Genomic DNA, 22,500 nt, shown 5'->3' on the forward strand with positions numbered 1-22,500 from the left:
GGGGATGATACATGATGTCAGGGGATGATACATGATGTCAGGGGATGATACATGATGTCAGGGGATGATACATGATGTCAGGGGATGATACATGATGTCAGGGGATGATACATGATGTCAGGGGATGACACGTGATGTCAGGGGATGATACATGATGTCAGGGGATGATACACAGCACATGATGTTAGGAGATGTTAGCCCTCACCCTCTGTCTCCCTCTCCCTACCCCCTCACCCTCTGTCTCCCCCCTCCCCCTCTCCCTCCCCCCTCACCTCACACACACACACACACACACACACACACATACAAACAAACACGCACACACACACACACACACACACACACACACACACACACATACACGCACGCACGCGCACATGTTCACATCACATGCAGCATCTGCATGAATCTTAAACTGAAGAACAAAATCCACAAACACGACTTAAGAAGAAAAAAAACATACACATATTCGTGCACACAACACGCAAACGCACACGCGCACACACACACACGCGCGCGCGCGCGCGCGTGATGGTGGTTAGATAGGGGAGAGAGAGGGAGGAGAAGAGAGGGGGAGGAACGGAGAGGCACACACACACACACACACACACACACACACACACACACACACACACACACACACACACTTCCCTGGACAGATTCCAAGAACAAGTCACACAAAAATGACAAGGACACACACACTCACACATAACACGTTATGAACAGTGAGATAGTAGAGAGAGAGAGAGAGAGAGAGAGAGAGAGAGAGAGAAGAGAGAGAGAAAGAGAGAGAGAGAGAAAGAGAGAGAGAGAGTGAGACAAACAGATAAACAGGCAGGCAGACAAACATATAGGCAAACAAACAGACAGACAGACGGACAAACAGACAGACAGACAAATAGACAGACAAACAGACAGATGGCAAGAAAAGTAAACGCTTCCAATGTTTCACACACACACACACACACACACACACACACACACACACACACACACACACACACACACACATCGGGGTCACCGCAGTGCTCAAATACAGTGTGAGTTGGTGTGGTGTGGTGTTGGTGTAGTGGTGGTGTGGTGTGGGTGTTGGTGTAATGGTGGTGTGGTGTGGTGTGGTGTTGGTGTAGTGGTGGTGTGGTGTTGGTGTTGGTGTGGTGGTGGTGTGGTGTGGTGTGGTGTAGTGGTGGTGGTGGTGTTGTGTGTTGGTCGTGTGGTGGTGGTTTGGTGTTGGTGTGGTGTTGGTATAGTGGTGGTGTGGTGTGGTGTGGTGTGGTGTGGTGGTGTGGTGGTGGTGTGGTGTGGCGGTGGTGTGGTGTGGTGGTGGTGGTAGTGGTGTTGTGTGGTGGTGGTGTGGTGGTGGTGTGGTGGTGGTGGTGGTGGTGGTTTGTGTTGTGTGGTGGTGGTGTGGTGTTGGTGTGGTGGTTGTGTGGTATTGGTGTGGTGGTGTGGTGGTGGTGTGGTGGTGGTGTGGCGGTGGTGTGGTGGTTGTGTGGTATTGGTGTGGTGGTGTGGTGGTGAGCACAGCGCTGACTCAGTAAATCAGTGGTTCCAGAGGATAGGAGCTGCAGGCACAGAGTACAGTGTCGGTGATTGTAGAGATCTGCTGCTTCAGCATCGTGTTGTCAGTCATCTTGCTGCACACGTGCGTGTGTGTGTGTGTGTGCGCGCGAGCGCGCGCTCGCGTACGCACACGTGCGTGTGTGTATTTGAATACGTGTGTTCGTACCGACACTGCGCGTTTCTATCCGAGTATGAGTGAGTAAGCGTACAATATGGCTTTATTCCTTCCATGACTTCAGTGATGAAGGAACACTGTCCACATCTTTCCCTGTTTGTGACGTGTTCCCGCGCATTTCAAACAGGACCTGTCATCGTTTCGTCCAGTGAGGGGAAAGAGGGGAGAAAGAGAGAGGGGGGGGAGAGAGAGAGGGAGATAGAGGGGAAAGAGGGAGAAAGAGAGAGGGGGGAGATAGGGGGAGATAGAGCCGGGGTGATAGAGATAGGGTGATAGAGAGAGGGGGGAGATAGAGAGGGGGTGATAGAGAGAGGGGGTGATAGAGAGAGGGGGGAGATAGAGAGGGGGGAGATAGAGAGAGGGGGAGATAGAGAGAGGTGGGAGATAGAGAGGGGGGAGATAGAGGTGGGAGATAGAGAGGGGGTGATAGAGAGGGGGGAGATAGAGAGGGGGAGATAGAGAGGGGGGAGATAGAGAGGGGGGAGATAGAGGTGGGAGAGAGGGGGTGATAGAGAGGGGGGAGATATAGAGGGGGAGATAGAGGTGGGAGATAGAGAGGGGGTGATAGAGAGGGGGAGATAGAGAGGGGGGAGATAGAGGTGGGAGATAGAGAGGGGGAGATAGAGAGGGGGGAGATGGTGGTGGTGGTGTGTGTCCATCGAGATCGATGATGACCATCGTTGTCATCCAGCTGGGGGATGGGGGGAGGGCGGTGGGGGGGGGGGGGGGGATGCTCATGAATCTATCTGTGAGTGCGCAGATGGCTGAATAGTCCAATCTGCGCACGAAATGTTCGCTGACAGTTGGGGCAGACAAGAACAGGCATATCATTGTCAGGGAGCTTGTTTGCCCGTGACTTTCTGGCCTGCCTCTTCTGAACAGCTGCAGCAGTCCTGTTGGCCTCGCACAACTTGGCACCTTTGTGCACAGCAGTGCGCCATTTGTCACGGTCCGCTGCAGATTCCTCCCAGGAGTCAGGGTTGATATCAAACGCTTTCAGAGAGACTTTCAGAGTATCTCTGAAGCGCTTCTTCTGACCTCCGTGTGATCTCTTCCCTTGTTGCAGCTCGCCATAGAAGAGCCTTTTGGGCAGCCGATGGTCTGGCATGCGCGCCACGTGTCCAGCCCAGCGAAGCTGGGACTGCATCAGGATGGTGAAGATGCTGGGAAGGGTGGCTTTTGCAAGCACCTCCGTGTCTGGGGTCCTGTCTTGCCACTTGATGTTCAGTAGCTTCCTTAGGCATGTTGTGTGGAAGTGGTTCAGCTTCTTGGCATGTCGTTGGTACACTGTCCAAGTTTCGCAGGCGTACAGTAGTGTGGGGAGAACTACTGCTCTGTACACCTTTAGTTTGGTCTCAAGACCAATGCCTCTTCTGTTCCAGACATTTGCATAGAGTCTACCAAAAGTTGCGCTTGCTCTTGCAATCCTGACGTTCACTTCATCGTCAATGGTCGCATTTTGTGACAATGTGCTGCCAAGGTATGTGAACCGCTCCACCACACTGAGTCTCTGACCATTGACTGTGATGTTGGGCTCAACGTAGGGTTTCCCTGGGGCTGGCTGATGGAGAACTTCAGTTTTCCTCGTGCTGATGGTAAGGCCGAAGTTCCTGCTGGCAGTGGAAAATTTGTCCACGCTGAGTTGCATGTCAGCTTCAGATCCAGCGTTGAGGGCACAATCATCAGCAAACAAAAAGTCTCTGATGATGTCTGTCATGACCTTCGTTTTTGCTTGAAGCCTTCTGAGGTTAAACAGCTTGCCATCTGTTCGGTACTTTAGGCCAATTCCAACATCGCCATCTCTGAAGGCATCAGTAAGCATTGCAGAGAACATGAGGCTGAACAGTGTTGGAGCCAGGACGCAGCCTTGCTTGACACCATTTGTGACAGGAAAAGCAGCAGATGTTTCACCATTGTCCTGGACTCGAGCCTGCATGCCTTCATGGAATTGGCTGACCAAGGAAATAAATTTCCGAGGGCATCCGTACTTGGCCATGATCTTCCACAGTCCCTCTCTACTCACGGTGTCGAAGGCTTTAGTGAGGTCAACATAGGTGGAGAACAGAGCAGCATTTTGCTCCTGACATTTCTCTTGCAGCTGCCTTGCAGCAAACACCATGTCGGTGGTTCCGCGCTCTTTCCGGAATCCACATTGGCTCTCAGGCAAATGACCTTGGTCAAGGTGTGCTGTGAGGCGGTTTAGTAAGATCCTGGCAAGTATCTTGCCTGCGATAGAGAGCAAGGAAATGCCCCGATGGTTATCACAGGCTTGCCGGTTCCCCTTTCGCTTGTACAGGTGAATGATAGATGCATCTTTGAAATCCTGGGGGATCGTCTCTTCTTTCCACATGAGTGAGTACAGCTGATGGAGCTTCTCAGTCAGCACAGTGCCTCCATCCTTGTAGACCTCTGCTGGTATGGAGTCTGAGCCAGGTGCTTTGCCACTGGATAGCAGACGGATTGCTTTCTGGGTCTCAAGAAGTGTTGGCGGATCGTCCAGTGCTTCGTTGATGGGGACTTGTGGGAGCCGGTCTATGGCTTCATCATTTATGGAGGAAGGGCGATTTAAGACACTGTTGAAGTGCTCAGCCCAGCGTTTGAGAATTTTCTCCTTCTCGGTGATCAAGGTATTCCCATCTGCACTGAGGAGGGGGGATGATCCTGAGGATGTGGGACCGTAGACTTCTTTTAAGGCATCATAGAACCTCTTCATATCGTGCCTGTCAGCATATCCCTGGATCTCATCGGCTTTGTCGCTCAACCACTTATCCTGCATCTGACGTAACTTTTGCTGAACAGTCCTGCGGATGGCATTGTACGCATCCTTTTTTGATGTGGACTTTGGGTTGCTCAGGTGGGCTTGATGCAGACGGCGTTTCTCATCCAGAAGCTGCTTGATTTCCTCACAGTTTTCATCAAACCAGTCTTTGTGCTTTCTGGTCATGGGTCCCAGGGTCTCTGAAGCTGTACTATAGATCATCTCGCGCAAGGTCCTCCAGTCAGATTCCACATTCTGGTTGTCCAGAGAGGCGGATTCCAGACGATCTTCCAGCAGCTCCACAAAGGTCTGTTTGATGGTGATGTTTTTCAGCTGAGCAATGTTGAGCCGTTTTGGAGCCTTCTGGCCTTGGGGGCGTCTCTTGGGCTGGATTCGAATATTCAGCTTCGAGACTACAAGGCGATGGTCTGTCCAACACTCAGCGCCGCACATGGTCTTTGTCACACGTACATCTTGCCTATCCCTTTTCCTGACGATGACGTAATCGATGAGATGCCAATGCTTTGAGCGAGGGTGCATCCATGACGTCCTGTTACGGGTAGGGAGGCAGAAAACTGTGTTGGTTATCAGCAGTTCGTGCTCTGCACAGGTCTGAAGCAAAAGCAATCCATTTGGGTTACAGTGGCCCACACCATGCTTTCCAATCACTCCATCCCAGGAGATGTAGTCAGAGCCAACTCTAGCATTGAAGTCCCCAAGAATGATGAGCTTGTCTGCTTTAGGGATAGCAGCAATGACAGAGTGAAGGTCCTCGTAGAACTTCGCCTTCACTTCATCCGGGTTGGTCATGGTTGGGGCGTAGGCGTAGATAGAGAGGGGGGAGATAGAGGTGGGAGATAGAGAGGGGGTGATAGAGAGGGGGAGATAGAGAGGGGGGAGATAGAGGTGGGAGATAGAGAGGGGTGATAGAGAGGGGGTGATAGAGAGGGGGGAGATAGAGAGGGGGAGATAGAGAGGGGGGGAGATAGAGAGGGGGTGATAGAGAGGGGGGAGATAGAGAGGGGGTGATAGAGAGGGGGGAGATAGATAGAGAGGGGGGAGATAGAGAGAGGTGGGAGATAGAGGGTGATAGAGAGGGGGAGAGAGAGAGGTGGGAGATAGAGGGGGGAGATAGAGAGAGGGGGTGATAGAGGGGGTGATAGAGAGGGGGTGATAGAGAGGGGGGAGATAGAGAGGGGGGAGATAGAGAGGGGGTGATAGAGAGAGGGGGTGATAGAGAGGGGGTGATAGAGAGAGGGGGTGATAGAGAGGGGGTGATAGAGAGGGGGTGATAGAGAGAGGTGGAAGATAGAGAGGGGTGGGAGATAGAGAGGGGGGGTGATAGAGACAGGTGGGAGATAGAGAGAGGGGGTGATAGAGAGAGGGGGTGATAGAGAGGGGGTGATAGAGAGAGGGGGGAGATAGAGAGGGGGGAGATAGAGAGGGGGGTAGAGAGAGAGGGGGTGATAGAGAGAGGGGGGAGATAGAGAGGGGGTGATAGAGGGGGGTGATAGGGGGAGATAGAGAGGAGGGAGATAGAGAGAAGGGGGAGATAGAGAGGGGGAGATAGAGAGGGGGGAGATAGAGAGGGGGGGGAGATAGAGAGGAGGGAGATAGAGAGGGGGAGATAGAGAGAGGGGGAGATAGAGAGGGGGAGATAGAGAGGGGGAGATAGAGAGGGGGAGATAGAGAGGAGGGAGATAGAGAGGGGGAGATAGAGAGAGGGGGGAAGCGGCAGGAAGGAAGAGAGAGGGGAGACAGAGAGTGGGAGAGAGGGGGAGATAGAGAGAAGGGGGAGATAGAGAGGGGGAGATAGAGAGAAGGGGGAGATAGAGAGGGGGAGATAGAGAGGGGGAGATAGAGAAGGGGGAGATAGAGAGGGGGAGATAGAGAGGGGGGGAGATAGAGAGGGGGAGATAGAGAGGGGGAGATAGAGAGAAGGGGGAGATAGAGAGGGGGAGATAGAGAGGGGGAGATAGAGAGGGGGAGATAGAGAGAAGGGGGAGATAGAGAGGGGGAGATAGAGAGAAGGGGGAGATAGAGAGGGGGAGATAGAGAGGTGGGGGAGATAGGGGGAGATAGAGAGGAGGGAGATAGAGAGGGGGAGATAGAGAGAAGGGGGAGATAGAGAGGGGGAGATAGAGAGGGGGGAGATAGAGAGAGGGGGGAGATAGAGAGGGGGGAGATAGAGAGGAGGGAGATAGAGAGGGGGAGATAGGGGGAGACAGAGGGGGGGGATATAGAGAGAGGGGGAGATAGAGAGGGGGAGATAGAGAGGGGGAGATAGAGAGAGGGGGAGATAGAGAGGGGAGAAGCGGGAGGGAGGAAGAGAGGGGAGGGGAGGGAGGAAGAGAGGGAAGGGGAGGGGGGTATATCAAGAGAAGATGTGTGGGAGGCGTTGTGCGTGGTAGGACTGCGCAGTCATGCGTGATCCCTGTGTGCAGGGCTCTTGTACAGACCCCGTTTGTAGATGTCTATTGATCGATCTGTTTCTGCTATATAGCACAACACATGTCAGTCGATGCAGATGTCTATTGATCGATCTGTTTCTGCTATAGCACAACACATGTCAGTCGATGTAGATGTCTATTGATCGATCTGTTTCTGCTATATAGCACAACACATGTCAGTCGATGCAGATGTCTATTGATCGATCTGTTTCTGCTATATAGCACAACACATGTCAGTCGATGTAGATGTCTATTGATCGATCTGTTTCTGCTATATAGCACAACACATGTCAGTCGATGTAGATGTCTATTGATCGATCTGTTTCTGCTATATAGCACAACACATGTCAGTCGATGAGCTTCTTTGTCTTTCAGACAGCGCTCACACTGACATGTTGGCTACATGTTTTGTGTTGTTTGGTCGGCAAAGATACCACGGGCACACACACACACACACACACACACACACACACACACACACACACACACGCGCGCGCGCAAGTAAGCATGGAAGCATGGTCTGCACACACACACACACACACACACACACACACACACACACACACACAGTCTACTCAAAGTAGGTCTTCTATATGCTGAACTACATGCTTGCACCAAACGATTCCGCAGTGAGTCACAATGAATGCAATCCAAGCAAAGACGCCCTCTCTCTCTCTCTCTCTCTCTCTCTCTCTCTCCTGAAGGCAAGAGTGTCGATTTTTTTAAACTCCTACGTACCAACAAAAGTGACGAAGCCACAGATATCTATTCTTATACCCTGGTTGAAATATTGACGACCTCTTTCCCGTCACGAACTTTGCTCCAAGCAAACAGTGTGGCTAGAAACAGTGGAGAAATAACTCGGGATCGAAACGTTCACTTGCTTTGATAAGCCAAACGTGTGCCGGAGAAAGAGAGAGACTCGGAGAGAGAGCGTGTGTGTGCGTGTGTGTGTTCGTGTGTGTGTGTGTGTGCGTGTGTGTGTGTGCTTGCGCGTGCAAGTGTACATGTGTATGCAGTGACCGCTGGGCGCAGTTTCGTTCAGAGCGTGTGCTGTGAGTGTGGTTTCAGGTGCCCCGAGGAAAGCTGAGCGGAAAGCAAGCAGCCTTCACTGACTGCACCGCCACACACTAATCAAAATAAAATGAAGCAAAATTAAATGAAATAAGGTAAAACACTATCTTTTTAAAGACAAAATAAAACAAACTAGAATGATACTATAAACGCGACAAAAACAAAGTCAAATAAAAAAATATGTTCAATTGGGAATCAAGTGAATTAAGATTTGATCACAGGACATGAAACTGATCAGATCAAATGAAATCAAATAAAGATGAAAATAACTCCATCACTGGAGAGCGAAGTCAGATTGTTTCTGTCTGACGCACCGAGATACATTAACATTAAGTGTTCTGTCTGACGCACCGAGATACATTAACATTAAGTGTTCTGTCTGACGCACCGAGATACATTAACATTAAGTGTTCTGTCTGACGCACCGAGATACATTAACATTAAGTGTTCTGTCTGACGCACCGAGATACATTAACATTCAGTGTTCTGTCTGACGCACCGAGATACATTAACATTAAGTGTTCTGTCTGACGCACCAAGATACATTAACATTAAGTGTTCTGTCTGACGCACCGAGATACATTAACATTCAGTGTTCTGTCTGACGCACCGAGATACATTAAGTGTTCTGTCTGACGCACCGAGATACATTAACATTAAGTGTTCTGTCTGACGCACCGAGATACATTAACATTAAGTGTTCTGTCTGACGCACCGAGATACATTAACATTAAGTGTTCTGTCTGACGCACCGAGATACATTAAGTGTTCTGTCTGACGCACCGAGATACATTAACATTAATTTTTCTGTCTGACGCACCGAGATACATTAACATTAAGTGTTCTGTCTGACGCACCGAGATACATTAACATTAAGTGTTCTGTCTGACGCACCGAGATACATTAACATTAAGTGTTCTGTCTGACGCACCGAGATACATTAACATTAAGTGTTCTGTCTGACGCACCGAGATACATTAACATTAAGTGATCGTTCTGACGCACCAAGATACATTAACATTCAGTGTTCTGTCTGAAGCACCGAGATACATTAACATTAAGTGTTCTGTCTGACGCACCGAGATACATTAAGTGTTCTGTCTGACGCACCGAGATACATTAACATTAAGTGTTCTGTCTGACGCACCGAGATTCATTAAGTGTTCTGTCTGACGCACCGAGATACATTAACATTCAGTGTTCTGTCTGACGCACCGAGATACATTAACATTAAGTGTTCTGTCTGACGCACCGAGATACATTAACATTAAGTGATCGTTCTGACGCACCGAGATACATTAACATTCAGTGTTCTGTCTGAAGCACCGAGATACATTAACATTAAGTGATCGTTCTGACGCACCGAGATACATTAACATTCAGTGTTCTGTCTGACGCACCGAGATACATTAACATTAAGTGTTCTGTCTGACGCACCGAGATACATTAACATTAAGTGTTCTGTCTGACGCACCGAGATTCATTAAGTGTTCTGTCTGACGCACCGAGATACATTAACATTCAGTGTTCTGTCTGACGCACCGAGATACATTAACATTCAGTGTTCTGTCTGACGCACCGAGATACATTAACATTCAGTGTTCTGTCTGACGCACCGAGATACATTAACATTAAGTGTTCTGTCTGACGCACCGAGATACATTAAGTGTTCTGTCTGACGCACCGAGATACATTAAGTGTTCTGTCTGACGCACCGAGATACATTAACATTCAGTGTTCTGTCTGACGCACCGAGATACATTAACATTAAGTGTTCTGTCTGACGCACCGAGATACATTAACATTAAGTGTTCTGTCTGACGCACCGATATACATTAACATTAAGTGTTCTGTCTGACGCACCGAGATTCATTAAGTGTTCTGTCTGACGCACCGAGATACATTAACATTCAGTGTTCTGTCTGACGCACCGAGATACATTAACATTAAGTGTTCTGTCTGACGCACCGAGATACATTAACATTAAGTGTTCTGTCTGAAGCACCGAGATTCATTAAGTGTTCTGTCTGACGCACCGAGATACATTAACATTAAGTGTTCTGTCTGACGCACCGAGATTCATTAAGTGTTCTGTCTGACGCACCGAGATACATTAACATTCAGTGTTCTGTCTGACGCACCGAGATACATTAACATTAAGTGTTCTGTCTGACGCACCGAGATACATTAACATTAAGTGATCGTTCTGACGCACCGAGATACATTAACATTCAGTGTTCTGTCTGAAGCACCGAGATACATTAACATTAAGTGATCGTTCTGACGCACCGAGATACATTAACATTCAGTGTTCTGTCTGACGCACCGAGATACATTAACATTAAGTGTTCTGTCTGACGCACCGAGATACATTAACATTAAGTGTTCTGTCTGACGCACCGAGATTCATTAAGTGTTCTGTCTGACGCACCGAGATACATTAACATTCAGTGTTCTGTCTGACGCACCGAGATACATTAACATTCAGTGTTCTGTCTGACGCACCGAGATACATTAACATTCAGTGTTCTGTCTGACGCACCGAGATACATTAACATTAAGTGTTCTGTCTGACGCACCGAGATACATTAAGTGTTCTGTCTGACGCACCGAGATACATTAAGTGTTCTGTCTGACGCACCGAGATACATTAACATTCAGTGTTCTGTCTGACGCACCGAGATACATTAACATTAAGTGTTCTGTCTGACGCACCGAGATACATTAACATTAAGTGTTCTGTCTGACGCACCGATATACATTAACATTAAGTGTTCTGTCTGACGCACCGAGATTCATTAAGTGTTCTGTCTGACGCACCGAGATACATTAACATTCAGTGTTCTGTCTGACGCACCGAGATACATTAACATTAAGTGTTCTGTCTGACGCACCGAGATACATTAACATTAAGTGTTCTGTCTGACGCACCGATATACATTAACATTAAGTGTTCTGTCTGACGCACCGAGATACATTAACATTAAGTGTTCTGTCTGACGCACCGAGATACATTAACATTAAGTGTTCTGTCTGACGCACCGAGATACATTAAGTGTTCTGTCTGACGCACCGAGATTGTCACGCTCTATAAGAGAGCGGACTAGAAACCCCCACCCAGCCCAGCACTAACACCCAGCCAACACAAACACAGACTACAACAATGCAGGGTTCACATACATTTGTTTAATCACACACCTAGCTTGCCCACAAACAATCACCACAACCCCAGCTGCAACAACACTTAAATAACAGAATGGATAAATAATAACACACACACACACACAAAAACAAACAAACCCACACACACAAAAAAACAGAGCTTTAAGATAAGGAAACAAGCACAACGTTAATGATGTAGTGACGACGACGACGAACAGTAAGTGACGACGACGAGGAACAGTGACGACGAAGACGAACAGTGACGACTAAGACGAACAGTGAGTGACGACGACGAAGAACAGCGACGACGAAGACGAAGAGACGAACACCCAGACGGCTGAGCGCCAGGCCAGAGAACGCTGGCGACGGCAGCCAGCGGCAGGCGGCAGCAGCCAACGGAGGCCTGGACTAAGGAAGCCAAAGGCAGGCAGGGGGGTTCCCGGGGAGACAGTGGAGGGTAAATGAAAGAAATTATGGTGCTTAGAGCCTCGCCGACCACTAAGGCCATCTCAAGGCTATCGCCGCGTCAATAACTACTACAAGGATAAAAAAAACAACCAATTAAAACGAGTCACCACTTCAAACTTTCCACTCCAAAGTTAAAAAAAACTTCCATAGTTTAAAACCTTCAAATCTGGTTAAAAAGGTTCACTTCTTTTAAGAAGTCCATCAGCGCCCACGGAGGGACATCACGAAACAAAGTCTTCAAAGAAACCGCCGTGTAATGTCTGCGTCTAACGTCATGCAGATCCCAACAATCAAGGAGCACGTGTTTTCACGGTGAGAGGCTCGTCACAGGGAATGCATCGAGGGGCCTCTTCCCCCTTCAACAAGTAAGAATGAGTTTTTTTTAAAAAGTGCGCCCCGTACGCAGTCTGCACAGCACAGACTCCTCCTTTCTGTTCTTCACCCCCGAAGGGAGGGTCTCTTTTAGGTCCGGACGGATCTGGAAGAGCTTGTTGTCCGTCTGGGTGTTCCACTCCTCTTGCCATAGATCCTTAACGTAGGTGTTCACCTTCCGCTTCATGTCTGTATATGGCACAAAGGATCTGGACAATTCTTTCTTTACAGCGTTCCTGGCCAGCAGGTCCGCCCTTTCGTTACCACGAATGCCAACATGTCCGGGAACCCAGGCCAACACAACCTCGTATCCTTTCTTCGTTGCGAGAGTAAAAGTTTCATAAAATTCCAGCAGTTTGGGATGAGTGATATTCCTGCAGGCGATCACCTCCAGGGCTGACAAGGAGTCGGAAAAGATCATGAATCTCTTCTGTTTCGAAGAGAGAACCATTTTTAACCCCAGTGGAGGGTCAGTGGAAGGGTGGGGAAGTCAGTGGATGAACACGAAAGTGGGAACGCTGAAAACACTGTATATAGCCTATTATCCACTGGTAGGATTCACTTTTGGACAAACCCAATTAAACAACCTAAATGTACCAAGCCCAGAATTCGTAAAGAAAACAAATCTTACAAAATTTCAGTTTAACCCCTCCCTGATTAACACATGGGCTACAGAATAGTTCAATTTTACTCAGCTGCGCTATTTCGGAAGTTTAAAAGGCTGACAACAACCACACCCAAGAGCAAGGACAGTAACGGAAAAGGATAAGGGGGTAGTTTGGAATATTCCAGCTTATGTATCATATATAATACAGTGACACACATACACACACATTAATAGAACTAACAACTGAAGGGGTTCACAAGGAAAACTTAAATCTAGATTTTACAGTTGAACCCTTTCAACACACGTAACTATTTTATCACATTCTTATAAAATTTATGTCTAAAATGCATACGCATCCTACAAATGCACATAAAATCGCAAAATATATTTACTTAAACATTCACTCCCTCCTCTCTCTCTCTTTCTCATACATAGACATGAACGCAAGACGAACAGACAGAACACAGGTTAGGACTGTCTTTACAGTCTCCTCTTACCTTCCAGAAGAGGTACCACTACCCCAAGGCTGGAAGTTCACACAGAACACAGAGACCACGACCACTCGGAGGAAAGTGATCCCCACTACAAGCGTCCAGACGGGCAAACAGCCCTGAAGAGAGCCAAAGACTGGCACGGCTGCCTCCTCTGGCAGTCGCGGGCGAAAAGCCCAGAATCTTGTCATTTGTTAACAAGGAAGAGGCTGATCTCAGTTCAGTGACAGCCTGAACTGAGACCGAGACAGACTGAGTATCTCGTGCAAACAGCACAACCCACACTGCTCTCTAGCTAGATGGGGTGGGTGAACGAGGGGGTTGAGCACTCATATCTTATTTGTCATGAGATGTGACAGAGATACATTGACATTAAGTGTTCTGTCTGACGCACCGAGATACATTAACATTAAGTGTTCTGTCTGACGCACCGAGATACATTAACATTAAGTGTTCTGTCTGACGCACCGAGATACATTAACATTAAGTGTTCTGTCTGACGAACCGAGATACATTAACATTAAGTGTTCTGTCTGACGCACCGAGATACATTAACATTAAGTGTTCTGTCTGACGCACCGAGATACATTAACATTAAGTGTTCTGTCTGACGAACTGAGATACATTAACATTAAGTGTTCTGTCTGACGCACCGAGATACATTAACATTAAGTGTTCTGTCTGACGAACTGAGATACATTAACATTAAGTGTTCTGTCTGACGCACCGAGATACATTAACATTAAGTGTTCTGTCTGACGAACCGAGATACATTAACATTAAGTGTTCTGTCTGACGCACCGAGATACATTAACATTAAGTGTTCTGTCTGACGAACTGAGATACATTAACATTAAGTGTTCTGTCTGACGCACCGAGATACATTAACATTAAGTGTTCTGTCTGACGAACCGAGATACATTAACATTAAGTGTTCTGTCTGACGAACCGAGATACATTAACATTAAGTGTTCTGTCTGACGAACCGAGATACATTAACATTAAGTGTTCTGTCTGACGAACCGAGATACATTAACATTAAGTGTTCTGTCTGACGAACCGAGATACATTAACATTAAGTGTTCTGTCTGACGCACCGAGATACATTAACATTAAGTGTTCTGTCTGACGCACCGAGATACATTAACATTAAGTGTTCTGTCTGACGAACCGAGATACATTAACATTCAGTGTTCTGTCTGACGAACTGAGATACATTAACATTAAGTGTTCTGTCTGACGCACCGAGATACATTAACATTAAGTGTTCTGTCTGACGCACCGAGATACATTAACATTAAGTGTTCTGCGTTAGCTTGTGGATTATGCGCAAAAACTCTCTCTCTCTTTCTCTCTCTCTCCCTCTCTCTCTATGTCTGCGCGATCGTCGAAATGCATATTTGTTTACATGTGTGTGTGAGTGTATGTCTGTGCGCGCGCGCGCTAGAGTGTGTGTGCCGGTGTGTGTGAGAATGCGCGCACACACGCGCGCGTGTGTGTAAGCGTATATCTGTGAATTTGACTAACACGTGTATATATCAAAACCGCACCAGTGCATAAGAAGACTTCCTGACTCGTCCTAAAGATCACTTCAGAGGGCATCTCAGTGGAACAGGACGTCCAAACAGCGATCTGTTTCATCCAGCGCTGAAGGCGACGGCAAAGAAAAGAAACTTTTTATATCTTTATCCCGCAGGCAAGCTCTCGTCACACGATGCGCTTGAAGCTGTTCGTTATAAAAGAAGCCTGTCAACCAAGACTCGGCAAAAACACTCCAAAGATGTGACAGGTTAATTCATGATGGCCACTTAACCCAGTAAAGTTGGTACACATTGATGTTAACGTAGAGAGAGAGAGAGAGAGAGAGAGAGAGATGAGTCTGTCTGTGTCTGTGTATATCGGTCTGTCTGTCTGTCTGTCTGTCTCTGCATGTGTGCGCACGTGTATTCCTTCAACCTTATCCCAACTGCACACTGACCGCCTTCACAACCCTTCAACTGCAGCGGCATTGGAATGGACAGAACATCACTGTGTTCACACACTGCACAACTTAGACAACACGGCACAGACACACACACACACACACACACACACACACACACACACACAGAGAGAGAGAGAGAGAGAGAGAGAGAGAGAGAGAGAGAGAGAGAGAGAGAGAGAAAGACAGAGACCGTCTCCGAAGGCAAAAATTTAAAAACTTACATGGACTCTGTGTGTGTGTGTGTGTGTGTGTGTGTGTGTGTGTGTGTGTGCTCGGCCAGCTCAAACACCATCACCATCACCATCACCATCACCACCATCACCATCACCACCATCACCATCACCACCATCACCATCACCACCATCACCATCACCACCATCACCATCACCATCACCATCACCACCATCACCATCACCACCATCACCACCATCACCATCACCACCACCATCACCACCACCATGATCACCACCATCACCACCACCACCATCATCACCACCACCATCACCACCACCATCATCACCACCACCACCACCATCACCGCCATCACCATCATCACCACCGCCATCACTATCACCATCACCACCATCATCACCATCATCACCATCACCACCACCATCACCACCACCATCATCACCACCACCATCACCACCACCATCACCACCACCACCATCATCACCATCACCATCAGAGCAAACAAAGTTCGGACACTGACCTTCACCACGATCTCGGGCAGCCCCACCTCAGCAGCGATGATGACGACGTCCAGCTCGGACGGGTTCCGGTTGGACCGGAAGTTCTCCTCCAGCTTCTCCTGCTGGTCCAGAGACAGGGGAGGCAACTGGTGAGGCGCTGACAGGTGTGCCTGGATGCCAGCCATGGCGTGTCCTCTGGTGTGGCGATGGGTGTTTTGTCGTCAGGACGACGTCCTTGGTGTGATGTGTTGTCAGAGTTCTGAACGACGTCCTTGGTGTGGTGTCAGAACGACGTCCTTGGTGTGGTGTCAGAACGACGTCCTTGGTGTGGTGTCAGAGTTCTGAACGACGTCCTTGGTGTGTTGTCAGAACGACGTCCTTGGTGTGGTGTGTTGTCAGAACGACGTCCTTGGTGTGGTGTCAGAACGACGTCCTTGGTGTGGTGTGTTGTCAGAACGACGTCCTTGGTGTGGTGTCAGAACGACGTCCTTGGTGTGTTGTCAGAACGACGTCCTTGGTGTGGTGTCAGAACGACGTCCTTGGTGTGATGTGTTGTCAGAGTTCTGAACGACGTCCTTGGTGTGGTGTCAGAACGACGTCCTTGGTGTGGTGTCAGAACGACGTCCTTGGTGTGGTGTCAGAGTTCTGAACGACGTCCTTGGTGTGGTGTCAGAACGACGTCCTTGGTGTGGTGTCAGAGTTCTGAACGACGTCCTTGGTGTGGTGTCAGAACGACGTCCTTGGTGTGGTGTCAGAACGACGTCCTTGGTGTGTTGTCAGAACGACGTCCTTGGTGTGGTGTCAGAGTTCTGAACGACGTCCTTGGTGTGGTGTGGTGTCAGAACGACGTCCTTGGTGTGGTGTGTTGTCAGAACGACGTCCTTGGTGTGGTGTCAGAGTTCTGAACGACGTCCTTGGTGTGGTGTGGTGTCAGAACGACGTCCTTGGTGTGGTGTGTTGTCAGAACGACGTCCTTGGTGTGTTGTCAGAGTTCTGAACGACGTCCTAAACACGACCACGTCCTTCGTGTATCACTTACTGGTTAGCGTCTGCGGCTTTCAAGGGAAACTGTTTTATTTGTGGAGAGGAAGTGTCGGCTTTCAAGGGAAACTGTTTTATTTGTGGAGAGGAAGTGTCGGCTTTCAAGGGAAACTGTTTTATTTGTGGAGAGGAAGTGTCGGCTTTCAAGGAAAACTGTTTTATTTGTGGAGAGGAAATGTCGGCTTTCAAGGGAAACTGTTTTATTTGTGGAGAGGAAGTGTCGGCTTTCAAGGGAAACTGTTTTATTTGTGGAAAGGAAGTGTCGGCTTTCAAGGAAAACTGTTTTATTTGTGGAGAGGAAGTGTCGGCTTTCAAGGGAAACTGTTTTATTTGTGGAGAGGAAGTGTCAGCTTTCAAGGGGAACTGTTTTATTTGTGGAAAGGAAGCAAAAAGGCCTGACTGTTGCACGAACAAGGATGTTTGTGTTCTGGTGAACGTTAATGAGAACAGACTAAAGTAGCTAATTATTTCTCAGCTTTTCGTGTGGCAGACATTCCAATCAAAGAAAACTATTAATCAATTTTCGTTGTTGTTGTTGTTTACATTTCCTTCAACAATTCACCTTTTTCCGAGTTCAACACACTCGTACTAGTATCCTGGAGCCAGCTGGCTATTTAACACGCACGAGGATGTCGTTATGAATCAGTTACATTCATCAATCAAAAGTACACCAAAATGAAGGAACGCGAAGACAGCGGCAACATTTTCAACCTGGACGGATAGAGATTCATTATTACACAACTTGAAGGCGTTTTGTGTGTGTGTGTGTGTGTGTGTGTTTGTGTGCGTGCGTGCGCGCGCGCGCGCGTTGTTTTATATGTCTGTTGTTATTCTAGCTCCTGCTGTTGACGTTGCTGTGAGTGGAATCCTTCCACCCAGGACCTACAGGTGGCAGCACTGTGGTTTTCAAACTCCAGATGTGTGGCAGTGACAGTCACAGGATTCTCCAGATGTGTGGCAGTGACAGTCACAGGATTCTCCAGATGTGTGGCAGTGACAGTCACAGGATTCTCCAGATGTGTGGCAGTGGCAGTCACAGGATACTCCAGATATGTGGCAGTGGCAGTGGCAGGATGTACTCACTCTGATGTCCAGTTCTCGTCGTCATGGACACACATCTGTCAGGACAAAATGCCATAGTGCTGAGTACAGCTTTATGATGGTGCTGAGTACAGCTTTATGACAGTGCTGAGTACAGCTTTATGACAGTGCTGAGTACAGCTTTATGACAGTCCTGAGTACAGCTTTATGACGGTGCTGAGTACAGCTTTATGATGGTATGACAGTGCTGAGTACAGCTTTATGACAGTGATGAGTACAGCTTTATGATAGTATGACAGTGCTGAGTACAGCTTTATGACAGTGCTGAGTACAGCTTTATGACAGTGATGAGTACAGCTTTATGACAGTATGACAGTCCTGAGTACAGCATTATGACAGCGCTGAGTACAGCTTTATGACAGTCCTGAGTACAGCTTTATGACAGTGCTGAGTACAGCATTATGACAGTGCTGAGTACAGCTTTATGATCGTGCTGAGTACAGCTTTATGACAGTGCTGAGTACAGCTTTATGACAGTGCTGAGTACAGCTTTATGATGGTGCTGAGTACAGCTTTATAATAGTATGATAGTGCTGAGTACAGCTTTATGATGGTGCTGAGTACAGCTTTATGATAGTATGACAGTGCTGAGTACAGCTTCGTGACAGTGCTGAGTACAGCATTATGACAGCGCTGAGTACAGCTTTATGACAGTGCTGAGTACAACATTATGACAGTTAAAAGTACAGCTTTATGACAGTGCAAAGCACAGCTTTATGGTGGTATGACATTGCTGAGTACAGCTTTATGACAGTGCTGAGTACAACATTATGACAGTTAAAAGTACAGCTTTATGACAGTGCAAAGCACAGCTTTATGGTGGTATGACATTGCTGAGTACAGCTTTATGATAGTATGACAGCGCTGAGTACAGCTTTATGGCAGTGATGAGTACAGCTTTATGATAGCATGATAATGCTGAGTACAGCTTTGTGACAGCTGAGTACAGCTTTATGACAGTGCTGAGTGCAGTTTTATGATAGTGCTGAGTACAGCTTTATGATAGTATGATAGCGCTGAGTACAGCTTTATGATGGTGCTGAGTACACCTTTATGACAGTGCTGAGTACAGCTTTATGACGGTGCTGAGTACAGCTTCATGACGGTGCTGAGTACAGCTTCATGACGGTGCTGAGTACAGCTTCATGACAGTGCTGAGTACAGCTTCATGACGGTGCTGAGTACAGCTTTATGACAGTGCTGAGTACAGCTTCATGACGGTGCTGAGTACAGCTTCATGACGGTGCTGAGTACAGCTTTATGACGGTGCTGAGTACAGCTTTATGACGGTGCTGAGTACAGCTTCATGACAGTGCTGAGTACAGCTTTATAACGATGCTGAGTACAGCTTTATGATGGTGCTGAGTACAGCTTTATGACAGTGCTGAGTACAGCTTCATGACGGTGCTGGGTGGGTACAGCTTTATGACAGTGCTGAGTACAGCTTTATGACAGTGCTGAGTACAGCTTTATGACAGTGCTGAGTACAGCTTTATGACAGTGCTGGGTGGGTACAGCTTTATGATAGTATGATAGTGCTGAGGACAGCTTCACGAGAGGAATGGAGGTAGAGGTTCATGACTGTAGAGGTTCATGACAGCGTTGAGGCTCATGGGGGTAGAGGTTCATGACAGTGTGGAGGTTGAGGTTTATGACAGTGTGGAGGTTGAGGTTCATGACAGTGTGGAGGTAGATGTTCATGACAGTGTTGAGGCTCGTGGGGGTAGAGGTTCATGACAGTGTGGAGGTAGAGGTTCATGACAGTGTGGAGGTAGATGTTCATGACAGTGTTGAGGCTCGTGGGGGTAGAGGTTCATGACAGTGTGGAGGTAGAGGTTCATGACAGTGAAGAGGTTCATGACAGTGTGGAGGTAGATGTTCGTGACAGGAATGGAGGTAGAGGGTCATGGAGGTAGAGGTTCATGACAGTGTTGAGGTAGAGGTTTATGAGAGTGAGAGAGAGAGAGTTGTGCGTGTATGTGTGTGTGGCTGTGTGTGTTTGCGTGCGTGCGTGCTTGCGTGTGTTTGTGTGTGTGTGTGTCTGTGTGTGTCTGTGTTTATATGTCTGTGCAGCCGAATGAGTTAGTGATGTGAAGTGGAATCACTGTTCCTGCGCACATGTATTCATGAAGACTTTCCCTCATTCGTTTTGTGCGCGTATGGCTTGCACAGTGCTATATTTATACGGTGTGCATGAACATGATCATATACACCTGTATCCGCGACAAACAGGTGTGCTTCACTGTGTCGGCCAGCATGAGGCCTTTCTCACGACAAACGGTCGGGAACTGACTGTAATCCGCTTCCAGGCTATTGTCCTGGTACTATTGTACACTGAACGAACAGCCACACAAAAGAAAAGAACACGCCGCGGACCTAGTATGGCTTTACCACTCTGTTCTTTTCCTTTCTTTCACAGCGTTCCTGGGGGATAGTCATGTACTGATTGATGAGGGGACCTGGGGGCTGGTCATGTAGTGATTGGTGAGGGGACCTGGGGGCTGGTCATGTAGTGATTGGTGAGGGGACCTGGGGGCTGGTCATGTAGTACTGATTGATGAGGGGACCTGGGGGCTGGTCATGTAGTGACTGGTGAGGGGACCTGGGGGATAGTCATGTAGTGATTGAGGAGGGGACCTGGGGGCTGGTCATGTAGTGACTGGTGAGGGGACCTGGGGGATAGTCATGTAGTGATTGAGGAGGGGACCTGGGGGCTGGTCATGTAGTGATTGATGAGGGGACCTGGGGGATAGTCATGTAGTGATTGATGAGGGGACCTGGGGGCTGGTCATGTAGATTGGTGAGGGGACCTGGGGGCTGGTCATGTACTAATTGGTGAGGGGACCTGGGGGCTGGTCATGTACTGATTGATGAGGGGACCTGGGGGCTGGTCATGTAGTGATTGGTGAGGGGACCTGGGGGCTGGTCATGTAGTACTGATTGATGAGGGGACCTGGGGGCTGGTCATGTAGTGATTGGTGAGGGGACCTGGGGGCTGGTCATGTAGTGATTGATGAGGGGACCTGGGGGCTGGTCATGTAGTGATTGGTGAGGGGACCTGGGGGCTGGTCATGTAGTGATTGGTGAGGGGACCTGGGGGATAGTCATGTAGTACTGATTGATGAGGGGACCTGGGGGCTGGTCATGTAGTACTGATTGGTGAGGGGACCTGGGGGCTGGTCATGTAGTGATTGGTGAGGGGACCTGGGGGCTGGTCATGTAGTACTGATTGATGAGGGGACCTGGGGGCTGGTCATGTAGTGATTGGTGAGGGGACCTGGGGGCTGGTCATGTAGTAGTGATTGGTGAGGGGACCTGGGGGCTGGTCATGTAGTGACTGGTGAGGGGACCTGGGGGCTGGTCATGTAGTTCTGATTGGTGAGGGGACCTGGGGGCTGGTCATGTAGTGATTGGTGAGGGGACCTGGGGGCTGGTCATGTAGTACTGATTGATGAGGGGACCTGGGGGCTGGTCATGTAGTGATTGGTGAGGGGACCTGGGGGCTGGTCATGTACTAATTGGTGAGGGGACCTGGGGGCTGGTCATGTACTGATTGATGAGGGGACCTGGGGGCTGGTCATGTAGTGATTGGTGAGGGGACCTGGGGGCTGGTCATGTAGTACTGATTGATGAGGGGACCTGGGGGCTGGTCATGTAGTGATTGGTGAGGGGACCTGGGGGCTGGTCATGTAGTGATTGATGAGGGGACCTGGGGGCTGGTCATGTAGTGATTGGTGAGGGGACCTGGGGGCTGGTCATGTAGTGATTGGTGAGGGGACCTGGGGGCTGGTCATGTAGTGATTGGTGAGGGGACCTGGGGGATAGTCATGTAGTACTGATTGATGAGGGGACCTGGGGGCTGGTCATGTAGTACTGATTGGTGAGGGGACCTGGGGGCTGATCATGTAGTGATTGGTGAGGGGACCTGGGGGCTGGTCATGTAGTACTGATTGATGAGGGGACCTGGGGGCTGGTCATGTAGTGATTGGTGAGGGGACCTGGGGGCTGGTCATGTAGTAGTGATTGGTGAGGGGACCTGGGGGCTGGTCATGTAGTGACTGGTGAGGGGACCTGGGGGCTGGTCATGTAGTTCTGATTGGTGAGGGGACCTGGGGGCTGGTCATGTAGTGATTGGTGAGGGGACCTGGGGGCTGGTCATGTAGTACTGATTGATGAGGGGACCTGGGGGCTGGTCATGTAGTGATTGGTGAGGGGACCTGGGGGCTGGTCATGTAGTGATTGGTGAGGGGACCTGGGGGCTGGTCATGTAGTACTGATTGATGAGGGGACCTGGGGGCTGGTCATGTAGTGATTGGTGAGGGGACCTGGGGGCTGGTCATGTAGTGATTGATGAGGGGACCTGGGGGCTGGTCATGTAGTAATTGGTGAGGGGACCTGGGGGCTGGTCATGTAGTGATTGATGAGGGGACCTGGGGGCTGGTCATGTAGTGATTGATGAGGGGACCTGGGGGCTGGTCATGTAGTGATTGGTGAGGGGACCTGGGGGCTGGTCATGTAGTACTGATTGGTGAGGGGACCTGGGGGCTGGTCATGTAGTGATT

General features: G+C 48.9%; 1 protein-coding gene across 4 annotated transcripts in view; it reads right to left on the reverse strand.

Annotated features, from left to right (window-relative positions):
• The window catches only part of LOC143296230 (homeodomain-only protein-like), an 85,002-nt gene that overhangs the window by 11,663 nt on the left and 50,839 nt on the right, over window positions 1-22,500 (reverse strand). For all 4 annotated transcript variants that reach the window (XM_076608072.1, XM_076608064.1, XM_076608079.1 and 1 more), the window contains one exon: window positions 15,817-17,955. In XM_076608072.1, the coding sequence (XP_076464187.1) occupies window positions 15,817-15,981 (165 nt within the window). In that variant the 5' untranslated portion in view covers window positions 15,982-17,955. The remainder of the gene's footprint in view (window positions 1-15,816; window positions 17,956-22,500) is intronic.

This window comes from Babylonia areolata, chromosome 2 (assembly GCF_041734735.1).
Source record: "Babylonia areolata isolate BAREFJ2019XMU chromosome 2, ASM4173473v1, whole genome shotgun sequence".
Lineage (NCBI taxonomy): Eukaryota > Metazoa > Mollusca > Gastropoda > Neogastropoda > Buccinidae > Babylonia > Babylonia areolata.